General features: G+C 41.0%; 1 protein-coding gene across 3 annotated transcripts in view; it reads right to left on the reverse strand.

The window, feature by feature from the left end:
* ARHGEF9 (Cdc42 guanine nucleotide exchange factor 9) overlaps nucleotides 1-27,599 on the reverse strand; it is a 420,451-nt gene that overhangs the window by 310,001 nt on the left and 82,851 nt on the right. For 2 of the 3 annotated variants that reach the window (XM_027535130.1, XM_027535131.1), the window contains 2 exons: nucleotides 9,310-9,466; nucleotides 3,065-3,159 (listed from right to left, as the gene is read on the reverse strand). In XM_027535130.1, the coding sequence (XP_027390931.1) occupies nucleotides 3,065-3,159; nucleotides 9,310-9,466 (252 nt within the window). The remainder of the gene's footprint in view (nucleotides 1-3,064; nucleotides 3,160-9,309; nucleotides 9,467-27,599) is intronic. The other variant, XM_027535132.1, reaches the window with a different exon arrangement.

The following is a 27,599-nucleotide window of genomic DNA, read 5'->3' on the forward strand; positions in this document are numbered from 1 at the left end:
AACACTGAACTTTTGTCCAACTCCAGTCTTGAAAGCCCCAATACCCCAGGGTTTCAGAAGATAATTGTCACTCTGGCACTCCCTAAAAGTTGCCAACTTGATGTCATGGTATTATCAAGCCCACTAGTACTCCTGCCTTTTAGGACTCTTTTTAAATTTTCCAGGATGTCCACCTCCCCATCCATCCATCTTACAGTTTCCCATGCATGACGTGCTGATTGTTGTCTTCACAACAATCCCATACCTCTCACCACCCACTCCAAACACACACACCATTTTCAGAACTTCTGATCATTTTTCAAAGAACACCTCCTCTGGGATTCAGGATCTAATCTGTTTCCTTGACTTTTTCAAACAGTGAAGCACTTCTTTTACAAACTTGGGCTCGATCGTTTTTTTCTTAGGATGTATCCCACTGATCTGATTCCTCACTGGTTTATTGTTCTCTCCTAATTAGACCATGGATTCCTTGAGAGCATACTTGTCTTTTAAATTCTGTATCCAAGCACCCAGCTCAGTTCCTGGCACATAGTCTGTCTTCTGAATGAAGAAATTAATGAATAAACAAATACAATGAGTGACTTAGAAAAAATCATTTCAGTTCCCTGCAAGATTCAGAATAGGGATCATTACTGTCCTCACAACTTTTTGAGGACAAATTAATTATCATAGGTTCAAAACTTCTGGCAAAATTATAGAGATCAAAAGTATATCAGTAACTGCCAGGGGAGTGGGAGGACAGCATGGAATAGAAAGGTACATGAGGGAAATTTTGGGGGGTGATAAAATGTTCTATATCATGATTGTGTTGGTGGTTATGTGACTATACATATTTTTCAAACTGCCTCAAATTTCATACTTAAACTTGGTGAGTTTTAATTTGAGTAAATTATATATTCATAAAGCTGAACCAAAATACTCTAGATTCTCTCTTATTAATAAGTTGATGAGGAGAAAGTAGTGTAGAAGAGTTGGGGAGGATGAGCTTTAAGTTTCAGGATCCAATGTGTTTCTCCTGACTCTAGGTTATAGGCAGTCTCTGGATCTGGTGAATTTTTTTTTACAGAGTAGAGATTCTGATCACAATAATATGTGTTAAAGTTTTTAAAATGCAGCCATATCCATCATCTCTTTGGAGCCTCATATCCTGAGAGGGCAAGGCATCGTATTATTGCCCCTATTTAACAGAGTCAGAGAAAAAGTCTCAAGTTGATCTTAAACAACCTTAAGATTAGCTAACATTAGCAAAACCAGTATTGGACTTGGGTGTTTTGATTATCAAGTCTGTGTTAATTATACTACATCTAACTGTATTATCTTTCTAGCCTTGAAAGCTCCTTTCTTCCTGAGAATCCAGACCATTTGATGTAAGCCATTTTTATTACTATTATTACTCTCATAAAAAGACCAAGGATGAACCAGGACTACAAAAACAATTGCTTAAGTATTTCAAGTATTGTGAATGCCATAGAGTTCCCCAAGGCTTTCTTGGTGACTTCCATCATTCCTTTTAATCATTGAGTCTGGACACTTTATCCTGCTGGAACCACCTCCCTGGATTTCATTTCCTGAGGCCATACAAAGTCTGGCTTCCCCAAAGCAAGGGCCTTATCACACATGACTAGTTGTTGCCTTTGAGCATACAAAAACTATTGATTAGAAGTATGCTGATCATTTGTTCTCTGAGTAAAAAGAGGACCAGCATAGAGATCTGGCTGAAATGAAAACAGGTGTTCAGATTTGTCTGTTGATGCCCTTTGTATTAGGAGTAATGAATCAGTTTGAATCTGGACCAAGGAACTCAAGTGAGGGAAGGCTGGCAAGAAAGCAAGTGTGCGGAGGCAGCAAATAGAAGGCAAGCCAAGTGCCATAGAACTTTTCCTCTGGGCCATACTTTGCAACCGCCAAACTAACAAAACAAAACAAAACTCTCAACTTCATGACACCTCTCCCTGACCAAGAGTTTTTGTCATGAAACAGGCTTGAAGTGCTGTGACTAGATGTCTATTTCTGAGCAAGAATATTCAAGTTTGAGGGTAATGATTAGTGAAAGCTAAGTCACTAGGCCAGATATCTCTGGGGATTGCATTTTAGCTGTAATTTCTCACCAGGGTTTAACCACAGATCTGTAGATACTTGTTCCCACATAGACTGACTCATGCAGACATAGAGACATAATAGAAAACAGATATCTGCACACACCTCAACCAAAAAGATGCAAATTAACAGGCCCATAGATACAAATGCATACAAAAAAGTATCAAATGTCAAAATACCCAAAGATAAACTCAGATAAAAATATGTTGATATAGAGAGATATAGATATATAGAAAGGGAGAGACACAAAGGGGGTCACACACAAACAAAAACTTCAGTTAAAAAAACACATTGTAGTCATGCTCAAGGAAAACCATACATGCATAAGAGAAGTACTCTAATTCAGATATGTAGGTGGACAAAGATGCATGTATATTAATAGATATATATGAACAAGCATGCACATGCACAGAGATATAACAAGAAAAACCTACACTTACTACACTCACCTAAGTACTCAACAGACATGGATATGAAGACATGGAGGTAGAGAAGCCTCTGAATTCCTAAGCATCAGGTATTATATCTGCATTTATAAAACATCTTCTCCAAGGAAATGCATATAAACATGCCACCAGTTAGCACTGAAGATGATCATGAACCCAGAGGGTATAATAAAAGTAAATCAAATCACATATGCCTTAAAAATCTCACAGTCCACCATCCAGTCTGCTACAGGAAAGGCAGCCAAATACATTGGCAGCAGCAGGGTGTGTGGAAGTCATAAAAAGTCTTCAATTTATCTCATAGGAAAATTAACCTCAGGGAGAAAAGGTTAATGCTCCCAATTTTTTTTTTTTGGTAGTCATAAAATAAACCCATTTTAAAACAATTTAAAAAATTGTCTCCATTCCACATACTGGAAGCTCTAATATTTGCAATTTGTCTAATAAAAAGAAAGCTTAGAGAAAATAAATGGTCTTAGATGCCCAGTAAGTTCCAAAGGAACTAAGAAAACAGATCTTACCTCATTAATATGCTCAGTTCCTGGTCCCTGAGGTTTGAAGTATCCACCAATGTTCTTGCAGGTTTCTAGTGTCTTGGAGCCCTGGTCCAAGTTATCTGTGGTAAAAGAATACCCTTTAGATTGAATACCGACTGCAGCTTCTTTTAGAGAGGTTCTGGCTGCTGGTCAACCTAGTATACCACTCAGAACCACCAGAACTGAGGTGAATGAGGCATGGGAGGTAAGGTTCTGCTCAAGTGATTCCAGTAATGGGGAGAAATATCAGAAAGAGAAAAATTTTTTAAAGTACCATTTAAAAATCACATAAAGCTATGCAGAAGTAAACTTAACCAAGGAGTTGAAAGACCTACACTCTGAAAACTATAAAATATTAATGAATGAAATTGGAGATGAAAGAAGGGATGGAAAGATATCCAGTGCTCTGGAATTGGAAGAAGTAATACTGTTTAAATGGCCATACTCCCCAAAGCAATCTACAGATTTAAAGTAATCCCTACCAAAGTACTCATGACATTTTTCACAGAACTATAACAAATCATCCCAAAATGTATGTGAAGTGAAAGTTGCTCAGTCATGTCCTACTCTTTGTGACCCCATGGACTATACAGTCCATGGAATTCTCCATGCCAGAATATTGGAGTGGTAGCCTTTCCCTTCTCCTGGGGATCTTCCCAACCAAGGATTGAACCCAGGTCTCCCACATTGCAGGTGGATTCTTTACCTGCTGAGCCACAAGGGAAGCCCAAGAATACTGGAATGGGTAGCCTATCCCTTCTCCAGCAGATCTTCCAGACCCAGGAATTGAACTGGAATCTCCTGCATTGCAGACAGATTCTTTACCAACTGAGCTATTAGGGAAGCCCTCCCAAAATGTATGTGGAACCACAAAAGATCCTGAAGCCATAAAAATAATGAAATATTGCCATTTGCAGCAATGTGGATGGGCATAGAGGATAATATGCTTAGTCTAATAAGTCAAAGAAAGAATGTACTATATGTTACTGCTGCTGCTGCTAAGTCGCTTCAGTTGTGTCTGACTCTGTGCGACCCCATAGATGGCAGCCCACCAGGCTCCCCCGCCCCTGGGATTCTCCAGGCAAGAATACTGGAGTGGGTTGCCATTTCCTTCTCCAATGCATGAAAGTGAAAAGTGAAAGTGAAGTCACTCAGTCGTGTCCAACTAGTGTGACCCCATGGACTGCAGCCCATCAGGCTCCTCCTTCCATGGGATTTTCCAGGCAAGAGTACTAGAGTGGGTTGCCATTGCCTTCTCCCTATATGCTACTACTTACAGGTAAAATCTAAAAAAGAAAAAAAGAAGTAAATCAACATGCAAAACAGAAACAGACTCACAGATATAGAAAATAAGCTTGTGATTGTCAAAGAAGAGAGTTAAAGGGAGAGGGATAAATTAGGAGTATGAGATTAACAGACATACACGGTCTGACAGACATGGTCTGAGGTTCAGTCTGTCCCTAACAAATTTTTCCTGTTTTTTTGCTGTGAGATTAAAGAGCAGTATAAAATCTTGTTCTTACCATAAATGTAGGTTTATGTTCCACATAAAGAAACTTAGTAGGAGAGTAGCAATGCCTGAAGAGCCTGGTGTAGGAGAGTAGCAATGCCTGAAGAGCCTGGTGCTGTGCTCTTGATGTGGTGAGCAAGTCTTTGATGGATGGTGAATGAGTTTTCCTGAATTGTTATCACTCCGATGTTGTACTCTTCTTTCCTCCTTTACTTGGTTAAAACTGTAGAATAATTTTTTTTGCCTACAGTTTCCCTAATAATTTTTGATGATATAACTCTTTATCCCCCTGTCTATCCAAGGATCTCATTCTTTACTAAAGCTTGTTATTTTGGTATATTTTAGTAGGGTTCAAAACAAATATGTACCAGTATAGTTGTCATTTTAACTTTATATATATACCATCGACTTGGCTTACAATAGTTTTATGATTTTAACCACTTATATAGGCTATTTGGTTATCATTTATAAAAGAATAATGTGAAGCTAAAGTAATTGCTAAGCTCTGAATGGAAATAAAATCTTCAAGAAAAGTAATTGCCTCTGCTTTATTATGTGCTGAAAATAAATACTGGAAATACTCAGGCACTGAACTTGGGGTTAAGGGCACTGTTGTTTTAATCTAGTGTATTTGCTTAGAGGAGACAAAATGCAAAAATGGACTGCTAAGTAGATGTTAAAATGTTGTGAAATAGTCTATATTGCTACTGTTTTGGAATTTGCCCAATTATTGGCTTCAAAAATGAAAATTTTAATAACTTAAACTATTGTATATAAAATAGACAAGCAACAAGGATATACTAGGTAGTATACGTAGTTATACCTATTATCTAACCCATAACCTGTAATGGAGTATAATCTACAAAAATACTGAATTGCTATGACATGCCCGTGAAACTAACATAATACTCTAAATCGACTACACTTCAATTTAAAAAAAAAAAGAAAACCTGTAAGAGAACTCAGGTCTTCTAACACCTGGCTCAGTCATTAAGCATGGCTAAAGGATACCTTCACCACAGATATACTAAAATAATAGATAAAGATATATCAGTTTGTTGTTACCTTGCTGCAGCCAGTGTCTTGCTTAGCATTGCTTACAACTGCCCCAGAGCCATTTAACTGAGTGGCATTAGGTTCTTCTTGCTATACTTTCCAACACTCTAGATCAATATGAACCTAAAGTCATCCCTACTGGGAGGGATAGATCCTCAGTGGGAAATTATTTGATTGTCATTGCCAAAAGGGCTTCTGAGTCAGTCAAGCTTCAAGAGGTTTGAGCATAGCTCAGCAAATATGTGGGGTGATATGCATAAGGGTAATGCTTGCATAGGGTCTGCTCTGGAATTCTGGCCCTTTCAAGTAGGAAGCATCCCCCCCCCGCCCCCCGCCCCGCCACACACATACACTTCATTTGGGCTTCCCTGGTGGCCCAGATGGTAAAGAATCTACCTCCAATACAGGAGACCCTGGTTCAATCCCTGGGTCAGGAAGATCCCTTGGAGAAAGGAATGGCAACCCACTCCAGTGTTCTTGCCTGGAGAATTTCATGGATAGAGGAACCTAGCAGGCTACAGTTGATGGGGTTACAAAGAGTCTAACATGTCTAAGCGACTAACACTTCCACTTTTTCAATACTTCATTTAGAAAGTAAATCTTGACTTGCAATATTGCCATATATATATACACACACAATATTATCATAATATAATTGATTTTATATATATATATATATATATATATATTTTTTTTTTTTTTTTAAAAAGAGAAAACCTGTAAGAGAACTCAGGTCTTCTAACACCTGAGTGTTATATTATATGTGTTATATTTTATATATATATATATATATTCAACTATGTAAGGGCCCTGGATAGGTATAAGACATAACTCTTATTTCTTAACTTGTTTATTGTTATTACTATTACTATCATTCCCATCTAGTTGTATAGCACCTCAGAGCTTATAAAGCACTTTTATGTTTGCTATCTGCTTTGAGCTTGTGAAGTTCAAATTATTACCCTAACATTACAGATAAGAAAACTAAGTCTCAAAGTAGTAAAGTGATTTATTCCACATCACATAGATAATAAGTGACAGAGCCAAGAGTCAAATCCAGGTATGTCTGATTTCAAAATTTTTGCTCCTTCCAGCACAACAGGCTATTGGAGAGCAAACTCCATTGACTTTCTAGTTTTGTTCAATAAATATGTGTTGAGTGAATGAGAAAATGAATGAACAATCAGAGGAAGTAGCAAATTCAGATTGGGCCCCATAGTAATGTCTGTTAGTGTGTATGTGGGGTAAGTCCTTGGGTATTCAGAACTGGTAGAGAGCAGTGGGAAGAAGAAAACTGCCATCACTGAGCACCCTGCAAGCCAGAAACTGTGGCAGGAATGTTCATAGATTCTGTTTCACTCATTCTTCACAATGATCCCATAAGTCAGATGTTATCCAGCATCTCATTCCTCAGATGGTGAAACTGAGGTGCAAAGAGGTTATGCAACTTGCACAATGTGGTGGAACAGTAATTTGAACCTGGATCTGTTCAACTTCAAAGCTGATTCTTTCCACTATAATAGTCTGCCTTAGGAAACTCCTGATTAGAAGCCAAGAGGAAGGAACTGGTAGTGTTTATAGAGAAACATGTAAGGACAGAGACTGAGCACTAAAAAAAACTGAAGTCCTTCAGGCCTTGAGCAATATGGAAGTAAAACAGGTACTAAACATAGTGGGAATGGGATCCTTGGATCTCATTGCTATCACAGTCAGGGTTGTAAGAGGAGCTGAAACAGGCTTCCCAAATGGGATCCTGATATCATCCTCCTTCCTAGGGATATTTTTAACCCAAGTGTCTGGTTGGGACCTTGAAAACATGGGAGCCACTTATATCCCTGAGGTGAAAGTGCCAAACTCAGGGGTACATTTTCCCACCCATAGCTTATAAATAAGCCCATAACAGTCCTCAAGGTAGCTATTAATCCTGAATTTGCGAGACTCTCCCTGAGTGATTGCTATTTGCTGTTAGCAGTCAGGAGCATGGTGGGGGTGGGGCACTCTGATGCAATCGGCAGTGGAGTGGAGCAGCTGCTAAAAAGCTTCTGAATTGCTAAGGGGTTGGGCTCATTTTCTAAGAGGGAGAGAGGAAGGAAACAGCTCTGACCATATCCCCTGCTTTATACCCCTGGCCTAATCTCCCAGGGGATTATGAGAGCATGCCTTATTCTCAGGCAGAGGACTTAGAAATTATGGTAGGCATCTGCTGCCACTTTGATGACTTGATTTGTGTCCCACTTGCCATCTTCTTTGAGGGGAAGGAGGTGACTTATTATTCCAGTACAGATGAGCTTGAAAGTAATCAAAGCTTGTAATTCCAATGTTTAAGACTTTGTTCTAGAACTGTAGTAAAATCACATTCTGACATGTTGAAAGTTAGGAGGTTGAAGTCCTGTCTTAACTCTGTTATGAACTGACTTATGACCTTGAACAGGTCCCTTTCCCTGTATCAGCCTATTTCCCCATTCATAGATCAAGAGGACTGAGAAACCTATAAGGACCCTCCTAATTTTGACAGTGAAGGATTATCTCCCTTCAGAATTCTTCACTCTTTCCTTTCACCACCTTGCTGGCTTCTGGGGATTTCTGAGGGAGATGATGCTACAAAAGACCCAAGCTTGCAATTTCTTTGGCTCCTAACTTCACAGAATTCTGGCAAGGAATCACAGGGTTGGAAATAAGCTCCAAGTCAAAGCATCCCACATGTTCTCCACACATGAAGTGAAGATAATAAAAAAGATGTGGCCAGTTCAGAGCAGCTACAGATCCTTTGGGATTGAGGGAATCTTTGGCTCACAGAGAAGTAGGATCAAGGTTCCCAGAGCTTGTAACACTATAGAAAACTTTGGAAAGGAATGTTATGAAATCTTGTGTATCCTTAGTATTCATGCAAATTATATTGCTGTAAAATGACTGGTGGTGGGGTCTGCTAGGAGACTGTTAGGGTGTGGTCTAAGGCCAATGGGTAAGAGAGCATGGATTCTCCCATTTGTACCAAAAGATGGAGCTTTACTTGCAAGTGACAACAGTCTAGCAGGCAGGGTCAGTGGCCTGAGTTAGGAAGGATATACCCTGAAGCTCTAGGAGGTAACTGGTTTTGCTTGGGGGAAATCTCTGTGTTTTGAGTGAGGTAAATGAAGTTGCCTTGAGCCTTGAGGGGCTTTCCATGGTCAGTGGTCAGCAAAACACGGGATGACCTGGGACCCACAGAGAGTAAGTTTAAGCAAGATGCAAAAGAGACAGGGCTAGAATGACACCATGGGAGATGGGAACAATGGGACTGGTCCATTTGAGGCCAGGAGGAAGGTGTATATAGGAGTACTATGAAAATGGTGAAGAGGGGGAACTAGAGTTTATGAGACCTGGAAGGTACTGGGTACAGAGGGCCTTGAGGGGAAAAGAAGGCTTTAGCAAGATATTTGAGTGTATTGATATTAAAGGCCCCAAATAAGAAAAGAAGAGCATGGAGAGGGAAAAATCTATACCTTGTCATTGCTAATGTGAATTTTCAAGTGCCAATGAGGAAAAGTACTAGGGAACTGGGCGGGGCGAGGGGGTGGGGGGGAAGGGTTGTCACAGAAGTAGGATAATGTCAACACAATCTGTCTGTGCATGAGGCCTGCCAAGCATATCCCACCTCAAGAAAAAAAGGGCATAAAAGGCATACCTGTGCAAAGCTTCCTGGATCTCCTCCAACCCACTTGATCCAGTTCCATGGGGATGCTCTGTGAGATGGACAGAGAATGGCATTTTTCCAGAAGGATTTTGAGTGGTGCAGTCCTTGGTGATGGTTCAGCTGGGGGAAAGAAAGTCTGCAAAGAAAACTGTTCAGGATCAGTTACTCATGGGGTTGGGGTGTGGGCCAACACTTTGCTTAAACAGAAGAACTTCCAATCTGAAATATCATCTGATCCAGCCTCCAAATTCAGGCAGGGTCACTATGTATTATCAATAAATGTGATCAAAGATCAAACTACAAAGAGCTTAAAAGACATCAAGGAGTGTTGAAAAGGAAAATTAACTTATTTAAAGAAAATAGCATCTATATGTTTACTCTTTCTTAAGCATTTTGTGTGTGTTTGGTTAGTATTAAGATGGAGGAAGTGAGGATTCTGCATCTGCTATAAACTTTAACCTTTACTCAATGTGAGGCCTGGAGCAAGTTAATTTATCTAAGTCTCAGTTTCTTCATCTACATAAAAGGGATTGTGATAACACCTAACTTGTAGAATTAAGATTCAAAAATGAGATAATGCATATAAAGCACAAAAATGAGAATGAGAGAGTGAGAGACAATGATTGAAAGAGAGAAACTTTCTCTTGCCAGAAGCACATTTTAGCTAAGACCAAGTCCTCTCCTTTGATATCAACATAACCATCTGTTTTAAATCCCAATCCTTCTTTCTTTTCCAAAATCCTGACCTCCAAGTGGAAAAAGAGGGAAGTAAGTAACATCTGTGAAATAACTGTATAGCACAGTATTATGTATTAGATACCCTACTATGTTTATGCATATTGTCTCATTCAGTCTTCATAACTACTCCATAAGGTAGCTAGTAGCCCATTTTACAATAAGGAAACCAAGGGTCAGAAAAAATAAATGAGTTGCCCACGGTCTCACAACTACTGAATTGTAGGTCTATCTAACTGCTGCTGCTGCTGCTGCTAAGTCGCTTCAGTCGTGTCCGACTCTGTGCAACCCATAGACGGCAGCCCACCAGGCTTCCCGTCCCTGGGATTTTCCAGGCAAGAACACTGGAGTGGGTTGGCATTTCCTTCTCCAACTCATGAAAGTGAAAAGTGAAAGTGAAGTCGCTCAGTCGTGTCCGACTCTAGCGATCCCATGGACTGCAGCCTACCAGGCTCCTCCGTCCATGGGATTTTCTAGGTCTATCTAACTACAGACCAGAAAAGATAAATAGTTCCTTGAGCTGACATTCTTAAAGTTCCTCCTCAATATTCCTAAGTCACATGAACATATTACAGGTTTCTTCCACCTGTACTATTCATCCCTAAGAGGACTGGATGTGGAGAGAAGTTAACAATTTGGATGGAACAAGTGTAAAAACCTAATAAAAACTTCAATTAAATAAAGTCCATATATGCATTAATATACAGTATTTGTCTTTCTCTTTCTGACTTACTTCACTTTGTATAATAGGCTCTAGGTTCATCCACCTCATTAGACATCCTGTATGGGAGGGGAGTTTGGGGGAGAATGGCTACATGTATATGTATGGCTGAGTCTCTTTGCTATTCACCAGAAATTATTGCAACATTGACTATACTCTAATACAAAATTAAAAGTTAAAAGAAAAAATTAAAATAAATAAATTCCAGAGATCAAAACGGGGAGCTCTTAGGACCTGTAATGATAGCAGAGCCCAACAAGAAGAAGAGTCCTCTCCTAGCAAGTGAAGTGAAACTGTTAGTCGCTCAGTCATATCTAACTCTTTGCAACCCTATGGACTATAGCCCACCAGGCTCCTCTATCCAGGAGATTCTCCAGGCAAGAATATTGGAGTGGGTTGCCATTCCCTTCTCTAGGGGATCTTCTCCACCCAGGGATCAAATCCCTGGGATCCCAGCCAAGGATCTCCTGCATTGCAGGCAGATTATTTACCATCCAAGTTACCAATCGCTGGTCTGGGAAGATCCCACATGCCATGGAGCAACTAAGCCTGTGAACTATAACTATTGAGCCTATGCTCTAGAGCCTAGGAACCACAACTACTGAGCCCATGTGCCACAACTACTGAAGCCCAGGCACCCTAGAGCCCATGTTCTGCAGCAGGAGAAGCCACTGCAATGAGAAGCCCGGGTACTGCAACAGTATATTAATGCATATATATGGAATTTAGAAAGATGGTAACAATGACCCTATATGCAAGACAGCAAATGAGACACAGATGTAAAGAACAGACTTTTGGACTCTGTGGGAGAAGGCAAGTGTGGGATGATTTGAGAGAATAGCATTGAAACGTGTATATTATCGTATGTGAAATAGATCGCCAGTCCAGGTTTGATGCATTGAGACAGGGTCCCCAGGGCTGGCACACTGGGATGACCTGAGGGATGGGATGGGAAGGGAGGTGGGAGGGGGGTTCAAGATGGGGAACACATGTACACCCATGGCTGATTCATGTCAATGTATGGCAAAAACCACTACAATTTTGTAAAGTAATTAGCCTCCAATTAAATAAATTTTTTAAAAATAAATAAAAACAAACCAAAAAATAAGCTCTAGGTATAAACTATTATCTACACTGTCCCTGGAGACCTCAGTCCTCAGGAAAAGTAGAGAGAGCCAACCAATTTTTTAAAATAGCAATAAGAAAGAATCCAAGAGACCTCTTTGGGGTAGAGAAAGGCCTACCTTTAGTTCTCCTTAGCACTTGCATTGCACCTAGAGAACAAGTCAGTCTCAGCCTCTGTGAGACATTATATGGAAGACACTTTGTCTATGTAAATGACCTCCTTCTAGACCCAGAATCCCAAGCCCTTTGTTCCTATGCTATGACTAGTGGGCAATTTCAGTGAGAGATGTGCTTATGGGCAAATAATCAAGACTCAATGGAGCTCAAATAGTCACCTTTGTATGCTCTTGGGACCCAGGTGCTAATCAAAGTTCAGAAAGATGAATCTCCAGGGTCTCAATTTCAGCCTACATGGAAGGTCCCATACCCTACTTTTTTACTCCTATAGTCAAGGTACCAGGACATAACTCCTAGATTCACCACTCTCGAGTCAAGCTGTGGAAGGAAAAAGAGGATGCTCAGTACACCTGCGAACCCTTGGGAGAACTCTGATATCTATTCAAGACTACAGATTAGTGCTATTCAGATGAATATTCAGGAAACTGAATTTCTCAGGTTAAGCCTACTGCTCTGCTTATACTTTATTACAATTACCCTCTTGATTTGCTTTTCCCAGGGAAACTCTTTCCATATTTGCTATACTCAGATCCCATAAGCCTCATGCCCTACACACCATGATGTGGCACCTCTTTCTTGTCTGTCTGGCTTAGGCTATTCATAGATACATCCTTTAAGACTGGCCATCACCAAGGTCACCAAATGCCGGAACAAGTCTAACTGTTGGGTGTGCCCTGATCTGGCCATAAAAAACAAAATTGTGCCAATGGTAACTTGCTTGAGTGCTCTCTATTGGCCATTACTGTACCCTTTGCCAACCTAACACAAGTCAATGGAAATTGGCTAAGTTCCACTCTCAATTCTGCAAAACCTAAATGAGTTAACTCAGAAGGAAAAAATATCTTAAAGATCAGGGAAGTTGAAATAATGTCTGGCATCATGCCCAAATGCTTTGTGAGTTACCCTTGGTGAGATGGAAAACCACTCATAAAGATTCCTAGTGATCTCTTCACTGGGGCACTTAACTCATCCTCCCATTGTAACTGGACTATGGAGCTACTGAACTCCTCTCAACTCTGGGTTGCTAGACTCAAATATGCTAAAGCTAAAAGCTTCCCAGGACACACTTCAGAAAGAATTACATGATGTGAAATTCTAGCCACCAATCCTTGGGGCTGGAAATGGAACTTTCTTCCCCAAAATTGGAAAACAAGTGGCACAGTGTATGGCTATTAGACCTACAATAACCAATAACTTCCCTAACAATAATAATGGAGCCTGGTTCGCAGATGCCCACATACAATTATATACATCTATCTGAGTTGAGATTGGGGGAGGATCTGGGGAATATATGGGGAACAAATCTCTGAAACCCTGACCAAGATTGTGGAAATACATGAGAAATAAGGCCATGCTACACTAACCAGTCCATGCACACCCTCATAATATTATTTCACTCACCTTCTGAAACACCATTTGTCAACTAATGCGAACACATCCCTCATGCCAAACATCACCCTCAATAGTGACACAGTATATAAAATGGGGGTATCACCACCAAGCACAGGCCTCCATCCGATGCACAGGGAACAGATTCACCCAACTAGGGCCAAATCTAACAACCTAGGTCAGCCCCCATTAGGTGGGAATTTCCCTTGTAGGAATGGGATATCATTTCTTATGTCAAAGATCTCTATACTTTATTCTCCTGACCAAATGGTATAGGATCTGCACAATACAGGCAATAAAAGAAGTCACATATCAACACTTATGCGACCTCCCCTCTTACCATATACCATCCAGTTGAGGAGGCACATACGTTAGTGATAATCCCATCTTGGAAAGACTGGAGATAGGATATTCTATAGCTACAGGGCTCTTTGGTTTGTGGGGATCACCATCCTCACAAGGGCAGTGCTTAATATTTCAATAATGATGCAACAGGGATGGGAAGCCACAGTATCAGCTCTAGAGGTTAAACAAGTCTATTGACAGCTTGGAAGGGGTGGTACTCCAAAATAGGCAGGCTATAGATCTTTCGAATGCAGAACAAGGAGAAACCTGTGCCATTCTGAATGAGACCTGCTGTTTTGGAGTTAACACCTCAATCAAAATTGAAGAAAGCTTTTCAGTTCTCAAAAAGTTCAAAAAAAAAAAAAAAAAAAGATCATATAAATCACCTAAGATCTTAATGATTGAGCAGGGGCACCTCCAGATTGGCTCCAGTCCCTCTTTGGGATCTTTTCTTGGAGAGGAGGGATTTGGTGTTGGCTACTGCCTCTGCTAATCACTGTTGTCACCATACTAATTCTGCTCATGGTTGCCCCATGCATTATTAATTGTTTAACCCATTTTGTTTCTGCCCAGGTAACCGAATTACAAAATGCCATAATGCTTCAGAGGGGATACACAGAACTACAGATAAATACTGATGGTATCTACCACTTGCCCTTAGATAGACACTGTTACCCAGACCCTGAGGACCCCAAGGCCTAAGAATAGCAAAAGGGAGAGGCTCAACACCCCTTGCCACCCCAGTTCAGCAGGAAGTAGTCAGAGAGATCTTGGTGTCCCTACTCCTAAAGAACTGGGCCTCCCATCTCTTGAGGGGGGCGTGTTAGGCAGTTAGATTAGGAAGAAAAGGTTCCAAAATTGCAGTCAGACAAAGTGATGACTAGGAGATCACACACACACAGAGTGTGAACAAAATAAAAATCAAAAAAGGAGAACTGTGAAACTGATTGAAGACTTCTGCTGGGAAAATATGCCTGGCACATCCGCTTCTCTGTTTGGCCTCAGGCTCATGCCTCATTTTCATAAGGCACAAGCATTTAAGCCCTAGGTACCACTCAGGTTTTGACAGAATGTGGTCCACTGGAGAAGGGAATGGAAAACCACTTTAAGATTCTTGCCTTGAGAACCCCATAAACAGTATGAAAAGGCAAAATGATAGGATACTGAAAGAGGAACACTCTAGGTCAGTAGGTGCCCAATATGCTACTAGAGATCAGTGGAGAAATAACTCCAGAAAGAAGGAAGGGATGGAGCCAAGCAAAAACAATACCCACCTGTGGATGTGACTGGTGATAGAAGCAAGGTCTGATACTGTAAAGATAAATATTGCATAGGAACCTGGAATGTCAGGTCCATGAATCAAGGCAAATTGGAAGTCGTCAAACAAGAGGTGGCAAGAGTGAAAGTTGACATTCTAGGAATCAGCAAATTCAAATTGACTGGAATGGGTGAATTTAACTCAGATGACCATTATATCTACTAAAGCAGACAGGAATCCCTCAGAAGAAATGGAGTAGCCATCATGGTCAACAAAAGAGTCTGAAATGCAGTACTTGGGTTCATCTCAAAAATGACAGAATGATCCCTGTTCGTTTCCAAGGCAAACCATTAAATATCACAGTAATCCAAGTCTATGACCCAAGCAGGAATGCTGAAGAAGCTGAAGTTGAACGGTTCTATGAAGACCTCCAAGACCTTTTAGAACTAACACACAAAAAAGATGTCCTTTTCTTATAGGGGACTGGAATGCAAAAGTAGGAAGTCAAGAACACCTGGAGTAACAGGCAAATTTGGCCTTGGAATACGGAATTAAGCAGGGCAAAGACTAATAGAGTTTTGCCAAGAAAATGCACTGTTCATAGCAAACACCCTCTTCCAACAACACAAGAGAAGACTCTACACATGGACATCACCAGATGGTCAACACTGAAATCAGATTGATTATATGCTTTGCAGCCAAAGATGGAGAAGCTCCATACAGTCAACAAAAACAAGACCAGGAGCTGACTGTGGCTCAGATCATGAACTCCTTATTACCAAATTCAGATTTAAATTGAAGAAAGTAGGGAAAACCACTAGACCATTCAGGTATGACCTAAATCAAATCCCTTATGATTATACAGTGGAAGTGAGAAATAGATTTAAGGGCCTAGATCTGATAGATAGAGTGCCTGATGAACTATGGACGGAGGTTTGTGACATTGTACAGGAGACAGGGATCAAGACCATCCCTATGGAAAAGAAATGCAAAAAAGCAAAATGGCTGCCTGGGGAGGCCTTACAAATAGCTGTGAAAAGAAGAGAAGTGAAACGCAGAGGAGAAAAGGAAAGATATAAGCATGTGAATGCAGAGTTCCAAAGAATAGCAAGAAGAGATAAGAAAGCCTTCCTCAGTGATCAATTCAAAGAAATAGAGGAAAACAAGAGAATGGGAAATACTAGAGATCTCTTCAAGAAAATTAGAGATACCAAGGGAACATTTCATGCAAAGATGAGCTTGATAAAGGACAGAAATGGTTTGACCTAACAGAAGCAGAAGATATTAAGAAGAGGTGGAAAGAATACACAGAAGAACTGTACAAAAAAAGATCTTCATGACCCAGATAATCACGATGGTGTGGTCACTCACCTAGAGCCAGAGATCCTGGAATGTGAAGTCAAGTGGGCCTTAGAAAGCATCACTATGAACAAAGCTAGTGGCAGTGATGGAATTCCAGTTGAGCTACTCCAAATCCTGAAAGATGATGCTGTGAAAGTGCTGCACTCAATAAGCCAGCAAATTTGGAAAACTCAGCAGTGGCCATAGGACTGGAAAAGGTCAGTTTTCACTCCAATCCCAAAGAAAGGCAATGCCAAAGAATGCTCAAACTACCACACAATTGCACTCATCTCACATGCTAATAAAGTAATGCTCAAAATTCTCCAAGCCAGGCTTCAGCAATACATGAACCATGAACTTCCTGATGTTCAAGCTGGTTTTAGAAAAGGCAGAGGAACCAGAGATCAAATCGCCAACATCCGCTGGATCATGGAAAAAGCAAGAGAGTTCCAGAAAAACATATATTTCTGCTTTATTGAGTATGCCAAAGCCTTTGACTGTGTGGATCACAATCAACTGTGGATAATTCTGAAAGAGATGTGAGTACCAGACCATCTGACCTGCCTCTTGAGAAATCTGTATGCAGGCCAGGAAGCAACAGTTAGAACTGGACATGGAACAACAGACTGGTTCCAAATAGGAAAAGGAGTAAGTCAAGGCTGTATATTGTCACCCTGCTTATTTAACTTATATGCAGAGTACATCATGAGAAACACTGGACTGGAAGAAGCACAAGCTGGAATCAAGATTGCTGGGAGAAATATCAATAACCTCAGATATACATGACACCACCCTTATGGCAGAAAGTGAAGAGGAACTAAAAAGCCTCTTCATGAAAGTGAAAGTGGAGAGTGAAAAAGTGGGCTTAAAGCTCAACATTCAGAAAACGAAGATCATGGCATCCAGTCCCATCACTTCATGGGAAATAGATGGGGAAACAGTGGAAACAGTGTCAGACTCCAAAATCACTGCAGATGGTGACTGCAGCCATGAAATTAAAAGATGCTTACTCCTTGGAAGGAAAGTTATGACCAACCTGGATAGCATATTCAAAAGCAGAGACATTACTTTGCCAACAAAGGTCCGTCTAGTCAAGGCTATGGTTTTTCCTGTGGTCATGTATGGATGTGAGAGTTGGACTGTGAAGAAGGCTTAGCGCTGAAGAATTGATGCTTTTGAACTGTGGTGTTGGAGAAGACTCTTGAGAGTCCCTTGGACTGCAAGGAGATCCAACCAGCCCATTCTGGAGATCAGCCCTGGGATTTCTTTGGAAGGAATGACGCTAAAGCTGAAACTCCAGTACATTGGCCACCTCATGCGAAGAGTTGACTCACTGGAAAAGACTCTGATGCTGGGAGGGATTGGGGGCAGGAGGAGAAGGGGATGACAGAGGATGAGATGGCTGGATGGCATCAATGACTCGATGGACATGAGTCTGAGTGAACTCCAAGAGTTGGTGATGGACAGGGAGGCCTGGAGTGCTGCGATTCATGGGGTCGCAAAGAGTCGGACATGACTGAGCGACTGAACTGAACTGAACCACCCAGGGGAGGGAACAAAGGATATAAAAATGAAAGCCAGAATTGAACGGGACCACTCCTGCAGGGTTTGGCCTGCTCTCATGTCTTGAGAGTGTACTGCTTTTTCAATAAACCTTGCCTCCCAAAGCTATCCTGGTCTGTCATTTCAATTCTTTGCTATGACAAAATAAGGACCAAGGGAGAGAAAATTGATGTAGCACTTTCCTTCCCCACAACCTAGTGTCAGTAGATTGGCTTTGCTGCCCATCAGGTAAGTGGGCCAAGTTTGGTTTGGAAAAAATAGCAAAACTAAAAAAGAAGAGGAAAGACTCATATTCTTTCCTGGCAAGGACTCAGCCAATGAAAAGCCATGGACTCTTTGTTTACCATAGCCTTCCCAAATTTCTTTTCTCCTGTATAAAAGTGTTCTCCTTCCTTTTCTGTGCAAGGACATGTACATGGCCTGCCAAAGTTGCACACCATGAATTGTATTTCTTTGTGGCGTTCCAAGAAACCCATCTTTGCTGGAGAAATATCTGGCAGTCTATTTGTTTTAGGTCAATACAGGTAAGGTTCTGTGCCAAATTGGTAACCCAGTTTCCAAGGGCTGAGACAAGTTATCAAAGTCAGTTCATTCTTAGGCACAACAAAAGCCACTGGGTAGTTCTGAAAATAAAGCAGTAGAAGGTACAAGTTACTGTACTAAATCTGTATGAATCCTTAGACATGGTCACAAGCTTGCTTTTTATAATTCTCCTTAATCCTAACTCTGCCTCCTAGATCCATAAATTGTTAGAGCTGGAAAGCCTCTTATGGTCATACAATCAAACTCTCTCATTAAACAGATGGAAAAAAAAAAAAAAACTGAGCCCCAGAAATGGAAGGGACTACATCACTTTTCTTTTGATTTTGGATAAAGGGAGGGGGAGATACCTACAGAGCATGAAGTCAAATTCTACAGTAAGATTTTGGAGATACTTGCCCCTAAATCCTCTTTATATGATCTGAACATCTTCACTTCTCTGGTCACAATTACTGATAGTCCACTAATTTCAATATCATTTTGCAGAAGGGGTTCCTCATTCTCTGTGAGGATGAAAACAGACCTCCATATTAATTAGCCTAATTAGATCTCTTTCCAGGCTGTACCTGGGGCCAGAACTCTAGCTGGAGGAGCATACATTTTATAGGGCTGCCATGACAAATCACCACAAACTGAGTGTCTTAAACAATCAGAATTTCTTCTCACACTCTGGAGGCTGGAAGTTTGAAATCAAGGTATCAGCAGCGACATGCTCTCTATGAAGACTCCAGGGATTAATATTTCCTTGCCTCCTAGCTCATGTTTCAGTTCAGTTCAGTTGCTCAGTCGTGTCGGACTCTTTGCGACCCCATGAATTGCAGCACCCAGGCCTCTGTGTCCATCACCAACTCCCAGAGTTCACCCAGACTTACATCGATCGAGTCAGTGATGCCATCCAGCCATCTCATCCTCTGTTGTCCCATTCTCCTCCTGCCCCCAATCCCTCCCAGCATCAGAGTCTTTTCCAATGAGTCAACTCTTCGCATGAGGTGGCCAAAGTACTGGAGTTTCAGCTTTAGCATCATTCCTTCCAGAGAAATCCCAGGGCTGATCTCCTTCAGAATGGACTGGTTGGATCTTGCAGTCCAAGGGACTCTCAAGAGTCTTCTCCAACACCACAGTTCAAAAGCATCAATTCTTCGGCACTCAGCTTTCTTCACAATCCAATTCTCACATCCATACATGACCACTGGAAAAACCATAGCCTTGACTAGACAGACCTTTGTTGGCAAAGTAATGTCTGCTTTTTAATATTCTGTCTAGGTTGGTCATAACTTTCCTTCCAAGGAGTAAGCATCTTTTAGTTTCATGGCTACAATCACCATCTACAGTGATTTTGGAGCCCCCAAAAATAAAGTCTGACACTGTTTCCCCATCTATTTCCCATGAAGTGATGGGACCGGATGCCATGATCTTCGTTTTCTGAATGTTGAGCTTTAAGCCAGCATTTTCACTCTCCTCTTTCACTTTCATCAAGAGGCTTTTTAGTTCCTCTTCACTTTCTGCCATAAGGGTGGTGTCATGTGCATATCTGAGGTTATTGATATTTCTCTCGGCAATCTTGATTCCAGCTTCTGTTTCTTCCAGTCCAGCGTTTCTCATGATGTACTCTGCATGCTGCTGCTGCTGCTAAGTTGCTTGAGTTGTGTCCGACTCTGTGCAACACCATAGATGGTAGTCCACCAGGATCCTCTGTCCATGGATTCTCCAGGCAAGAACACTGGAGTGGGTTGCCATTTCCTCCTCCAATGCATGAAAGTGAAAAGTCAAAGTGAAGTCACTCAGTCGTGTCCGACTCTTAGCGACCACATGGACTGCAGCCTACCAGGCTCCTCCGTCCATGGGATTTTCCAGGCAAGAGTAATGCCTTCTTCAGTACTCTGCATGGAAGTACTCTGCATAGAAGTTAAATAAGCAGGGTGACAATATACAGCCTTGACTTACTCCTTTTCCTATTTGGAATCAGTCTATTGTTTCATGTCCAGTTCTAACTGTTGTTTCCTGACCTGCATACAGATTTCTCAAGAGGCAGGTCAGGTGGTCTGGTATTCCCATCCCTTTCAGAATTTTCCACAGTTTATTGTGATCCACACAGTCAAAGGCTTTGGCATAGTCAATAAAGCAGAAATAGATGGGTTTTTTTGGAACTCTCTTGCTTTTTCCATGATCCAGCAGATGTTGGCAATTTGATCTCTGGTTCCTCTGCCTTTTCTAAAACCAGCTTGAACATCAGGAAGTTCACGGTTCATGTATTGCTGAAGCCTGGCTTGGAGAATTTTGAGCATTACTTTATTAGCATGTGAGATGAGTGCAATTGTGTGGTAGTTTGAGCATTCTTTGGAATTGCCTTTCTTTGGGATTGGAATGAAAACTGACCTTTTCCAGTCCTGTGGCCACTGCTGAGTTTTCCAAATTTGCTGGCATATTGAGTGCAGCACTTTCACAGCATCATCTTTCAGGATTTGGAGTAGCTCAACTGGAATTCCATCACTGCCACTAGCTTTGTTCGTAGTGATGCTTTCTAAGGCTCCCTTAACTTCACATTCCAGGTTGTCTGGCTCTAGGTGAGTGATCACACCATCATGATTATCTTGGTCGTGAAGATCTTTTTTATACAGTTCTATGTATTCTTTTCACCTCTTCTTAATATCTTCTGCTTCTGTTAGGTCCATACCATTTCTGTCCTTTATCTAGCCCATCTTTGCATGAAATGTTCCCTTGGTATCTCTAATTTTCTTGAAGAGATCTCTAGTCTTTCCCATTCTCTTGTTTTCCTCTATTTCTTTGAATTGATCACTGAGGAAGGCTTTCTTATCTCTTCTTGCTATTCTTTGGAACTTTGCATTCACATGCTTATATCTTTCCTTTTCTCCTCTGCGTTTCACTTCTCTTCTTTTCACAGCTATTTGTAAGGCCTCCCCAGACAGCCATTTTGCTTTTTTGCATTTCTTTTCCATATGGATGGTCTTGATCCCTGTCTCCTGTACAATGTCACAAACCTCCGTCCATAGTTCATCAGGCACTCTACCTATCAGATCTAGGCCCTTAAATCTATTTCTCACTTCCACTGTATAATCATAAGGGATTTGATTTAAGTCATACCAGAATGGTCTCATGGTTTTCCCTACTTTCTTCAATTTAAGTCTGAATTTGGCAATAAGGAGTTCATGATCTGAGCCACAGTCAGCTCCTGGTCTTGTTTTTGTTGACTGTATAGAGCTTCTCCATGTTTGGCTGCAAAGAATATAATCAATCTGATTTCAGTGTGACCATCTGGTGATGTCCATGTGTAGAGTCTTCTCTTGTGTTGTTGGAAGAGGGTGTTTGCTATGACCAGTGCATTTTCTTGGCAAAACTCTATTAGTCTTTGCCCTGCTTCATTCCGTATTCCAAGGCCAAATTTGCCTGTTACTCCAGGTGTTTCTTGACTTCCTACTTTTGCATTCCAGTCCCCTATAATGAAAAGGACATCTTTTTTGGGTGTTAGTTCTAAAAGGTCTTGGAGGTCTTCATAGAACCATTCAACTTCAACTTCTTCAGCGTTACTGGTTGGGGCATAGACTTGGATTACTGTGATATTGAATTGTTTGCCTTGGAAATGAATAGAGATCATTCTGTCGTTTTTGAGATTGCATCCAAGTACTGCATTTCGAACTCTTTTGTTGACCGTGATGGCTACTCCATTTCTTCTGAGGGATTCCTGCCCGCAGTAGTAGATATAATGGTCATCTGAGTTAAATTCATCCATTCCAGTCCATTTTAGTTCGCTGATTCCTAGAATGTTGACGTTTACTGTTGCCATCTCCTGTTTAACCACTTCCAATTTGCCTTGATTCATGGACCTAACATTCCAGGTCTTATGCAATATTGCTCTTTAGAGCATCGGACCTTGCTTCTATTGGACCTAGCTCATGGTAGCTCTCAGCAATCCTTGGAATTCCTTGGCTTGCAGGTACATTACTCCAGCCTCTGTATCTATCATTCCACGGTCTTCTTTGTGTCTTTTTGTTATTGTACAAATTTCTCAATATTCATAAACACATCAGTCATTGGATTAGGGCCCACTTTAATCCAGTATGATTCCATTTTAACTTGACTACATCTACAAACACCCTATTCTTAAATAAGGTCACATTCACAGGTACTAAGCGTTAGGACTTGAAGTATTTGTGAAACACTATTCTATGCAATTCAGGAGGACACAGCCTTTTGGAAAGTGAGCTTAGAGGGATACCAGAACTAAGCAGCTTTAAGCTTAGAGGACAGGGGTAGGGGCCTCCAAATCAGTCAGAGGATAAGAAAAACAAGGTGAAAGGCAGCCAATTGTACTTTTACTAAGGCACATTCTGAATTAAGGTTACACTATCCATAGACTATAATGTCTTAAAGGAAAATATACGGCTGCCGCTGGTGCTGGTGCTGCTGCTGCTGCTAAGTCGCATCAGTCATGTCCGACTCTGTGCAGCCCCATAGACGGCAGCCCACCAGGCTCCTCCATCCATGGGATTTCCCAGGCAAGAGTACTGGAGTGGGGTGCCCTTGTCTTCTCTGGAAAATAAACTGCTGCTGCTGCTAAATCGCTTCAGTCGTGTCCAACTCTGTGCGACCCCATAGATGGCAACCCACCAGGCTCCCCTGTCCCTGGGATTCTCCAGGCAAAAACACTGGAGTGGGTTGCCAAATTGGGGCTGCAACAGCATCAACTTCACAATTTGGTGCATTCAGAAACACCTTAATGTGGTACTCATTTTGGACTTTCTTCTTCCTTTTCAAGTGTCCTGGAAGGACTAGATAGCAGAACCCACAAGCGGTGGGGGGCGGGGGGGGCAGTCTTACTCACTCAGGGAGTGCCCTGCCCACCATATATATATATATATATATATATATATATATATATATATATATATATATATCAGTCAGTTCAGTCGCTCAGTCGTGTCCAACTCTTTGTGACCCCATGGACTGCAGCACACCAGGCATCCCTGTCCATTACCAACTGCCAGAGTTGAGTCAAAGGCATGTCCATTGAGTTGGTGATGCCATCCAACTATCTCATCCTCTGTTGTCCTCTTCTCCTCCTGCCTTCAATCTTTCTCAACATCAGGGTCTTTTCCAATGAGGCAGTTCTTCTCATCAGGTGGCCAAAGTATTGGAGTTTCAGCTTCAACATCAGTCCTTTCAATGGATATTCATGACTGATTTCCTTTAGGATGGACTGGTTGGATCTCCTTGCAGTCCAAGAGACTCTCAAGATTCTTCTCCAACACCACAGTTCAAAAGCATCAATTCTTGACTTCTCAGCTTTCCTTATAGTCCAACTCTCACATCCATACATGACTACTGGAAAAACCATAGCTTTGACTAGATGGACCTTTGTCAGCAAAGTATGTCTCTTCTTTTCAATACGCAGTCTAGGTTGGTCAAAGCTCTTCTTCTAAGCAGCAAGCATCTTTCAATTTCATGGCTACAGTCACCATCTGCAGTGATTTTGGAGCCCAAGAAAATAAAGTCTGTCACTGTTTCCATTGTTTCTCCACTTATTTGCCAAGAAGTGATGGGACCGGATGCCATGTTTTTTGAATGTTGAGTTTTAAGCTAGCTTTTTCTCTCTCCTTTTTCACTTTCATCAAGAGGCTCTCAGTTCCTCTTCACTTTCTGCCATAAGGGTGGTATCATCTGTGTATCTGAGGTTATTGATATTTCTCCCGGCAATCTTGATTCCAGCTTGTGCTTCATCCAGCCCAGCATTTTTTGTGATGTATTCCGCATAAAAGTTAAATAAACAGGGTGACAATATACAGCTTTGACTTACTCCTTCCCCAATTTGGAACCAGTCTGTTGTTCCATGTCTGGTTTTAACAGTTGATTCTTGACCTGCATACAGATTTACCAGGAGGCAGGTAAGGTTCAGGGGTTAATAATCAGCCACCTGTTTCTCTGGCTAAGCCATGGGAAAAGAATAAAAGCAAAATATAGCAATACAGTAAATTCTAAAGTACTGAGAGAAGGGAACCATAAGCAATGTTTCTTAATGGTTTGTAAAACTTCCAATAGCTGGCCTTCACTTATTTTTTTTACCCCCTCACCCTCATTTTTAAAAGCTGCTTTAAGAAGCATATATATGGCCGGTATCGTTCTGAGCTTTCTGAATTTTCCATGCTTAACCCCAGTTTCAATGCCTGAGAGAGTATTACTTAATGCAAAGGGGTATTTTCAAGACCTCATCCCACTGTTCTTCAGGACCCTGCACCGATATTTCAACTTTAGCTTTGCTCTCAGCTATCCTTCACTTTGGAGCCCTATGTTGGGCACCACTTGCTGTGGTCAGCACAGCAAGTAGGGATCAAAAGTGGTCAATGCACAGTTTGAGAAAAAGAAGCTAGAGACAGAATTAAAGCTTTAAAAAGATGGGACCGAGGGACTCAAGACCTCTTGGATCAAGAGCCCCGTTCCTTGGAGTCACATCACTTTTATTTAGTGTCTTGGTAAGCAGAACGTATCTGTTATGCTATGATGAAGTCAGCCTCCTGTATCCCCGGTCACGTCTCTTATTTTACTGATTAATTTGAACTATCTTTGTTATTTTCTTGTAGAAGTGGTATCACCCAGTTGGAGGTCATAGACCCACATATGCCTTGGGAAAACATCTTCGTGTGTGCACAAGCAGCATTCTGAAGTGGCACTGACCCAGCATTCCAAGGTCCACACTATATTTTTCCTTAGCTTTGCAGGGCTTGATGACCCCAACTAATAAACCTGATGTACTTTTGTTTAGATTATACTGTATTGCTATATTTTGCTTTTATTCTTTCCCCATGGTGTTTTTCTCATGGCTTAGCCAGAGCAACAGGCAGCTGAATAATAACCCCTGCATTTCCAGTTTTAACTGTTGCTTCTTGACCTGCATACAGATTTCTCAGGAGGCAAGTGAAGGAAGTCTGGTATTCCAATCTTTTGAAGAATTTTTCATAGTTTGTTGTGCTCTACACAGTCAAAGGCTTTGGCATAATCAATGAAGCAGAAGTAGATGTTTTTCTGGAATTCTCTTGCTTTTTCTATGCTCCAACATATGTCAGCAATTTGATCTCTGGTTCCTCTATCTTTTCTAAACACAGCTCAAACATCTGGAAACTCATGGTTCACGTACTGTTCAAGTCTGGCTTGGAGAATTTTGAGCATTACTTTGCTAGTATGTGAGATATATGTGTGTGTACACTTCTTCCCAACAAGGTGGAAATACTAAAAAGACTCACCTGCCCACCTCCTAGAGTAATGCAAATAAAAGCAAAAATAAACAAATGGGGCCTAATTAAACACTTTTGCATAATGAAGGAAACTATAAGCAAGGTGAAAAGACAGCCTTCAGAATGGGAGAAAACAATAGCAAACAAAGCAACTGACAAAGAATTAATCTCAAAAATATACAAGCAACTCCTGCAGCTCAATTCCAGAAAAATAAACGACCCAATCAAAAAATAGGCCAAAGAACTAAGTAGACACAAAGATGGCTAACAAACACATGAAAAGATGCTCAACGTCACTCATTATCAGAGAAATGCAAGTCAAAACCACAATGAGGTACCATTTCATGCCAGTCAGAATGGCTGCAATCCAAAAGTCTACAAGCAATAAATGCTGGAGAGGGTGTGGAGAAAAGGGAACCCTCTTACACTGTTAGTGGGAACACTATGGAGAACAGTGTGGAGATTCTTCAAAAAACTGGGGATAGAACTGCCATATGACAGAGCAATCCCACTGCTAGGCATACACACTGAGGAAACCAGAATTGAAAGAGACACATGTACCCCAATGTTCATCGTAGCACTGTTTTTAATAGCCAGGACGTGGAAGCAACCTAGATGTCCATCAGCAGACGAATGGATAAGAAAGCTGTGGTACATATACACAATGGAATATTACTCAGCCATTAAAAAGAATACATTTGAATCAGTTCTTATGAGGTGGATGAAGCTGGAGCCTATTATACAGAATGAAGTAAGCCAGAAAGAAAAACACCAATACAGTATACTAATGCATATTTATAGAATTTAGAAAGATGGTAACAATAACCCTATATGCAAGACAGCAAAAGAGACACAGATGTATAGAACAGTCGTTTGGATTCTGTGGGAGAGGGTGAGGGTGGGATGATTTGGGAGAATGTCATTGAAATATGTATATTATCATATGTGAAATGAATCGCCAGTCCAGGTTCAATGCATGATACAGGGTGCTCGGGGCTGGTGCACTGGGATGACCCAGAGGGATGTGTTAGGGAGGGAGGTGGGAGAGGGCTTCAGGATGGGGAACACATGTACACCCATGGTGGATTCATGTCAATGTATGGCAAAACCACTACAATATTGTAAAGCAATTAGCCTCCAATTAAAATAAATTAAAAAAAAAACAAAAAGCAAATATTAAAAGCATCATAGATCAGTATGAAACAATACTTATTTTTCAGCAGAAGTGACAATATAATATTTTAATGCAGATACAGATCATTTAGAAGGCAAGGAAACTCACAATCTGTTATCAAAAGTAGTTCAACAGTCCAAGAAAAGTTTGTTCTCTTAGCAAAGAGAGAAAACCAAACTCTAGGCCTACACCTGCCTACCTTCTGTAACAAAATCCACTTTCTTAATTAAACATAATCTAATCCCAGCCTGACTTTGTACAAAACTCTTTTCTCAGGGCTTCCTTTTTACAAACCTCTCATAATTTTTTGTATCTATACTTATTTGTCTCATATTTTCATTCCATACAGAAATAACCAGTGTTAGGGGAAAAATCACTTTCTTCCTCTAAACAAAATGCATTTCCATTCCTCATACCATCTTTTCCTGAAAATACACATCCTACTCTCCTTGAATACTGAAATAGTTTTCTTACTATCCCTGTAGCTTTAATTGCACATATTACAATTCTAAACTTGAGGGAGAGGGTGGGATGATTTGGGAGAATGGCATTGAAATACGTATAATATCATAAATGGAACGAGTCGCCAGTCCAGGTTCGATGCACGATACTGGATGCTTGGGGCTGGTGCACTGGGACGACCCAGAGGGATGGTATGGGGAGGGAGGA

Source organism: Bos indicus x Bos taurus, chromosome X, assembly GCF_003369695.1.
Source record: "Bos indicus x Bos taurus breed Angus x Brahman F1 hybrid chromosome X, Bos_hybrid_MaternalHap_v2.0, whole genome shotgun sequence".
NCBI classification, from domain to species: Eukaryota; Metazoa; Chordata; class Mammalia; order Artiodactyla; family Bovidae; genus Bos; species Bos indicus x Bos taurus.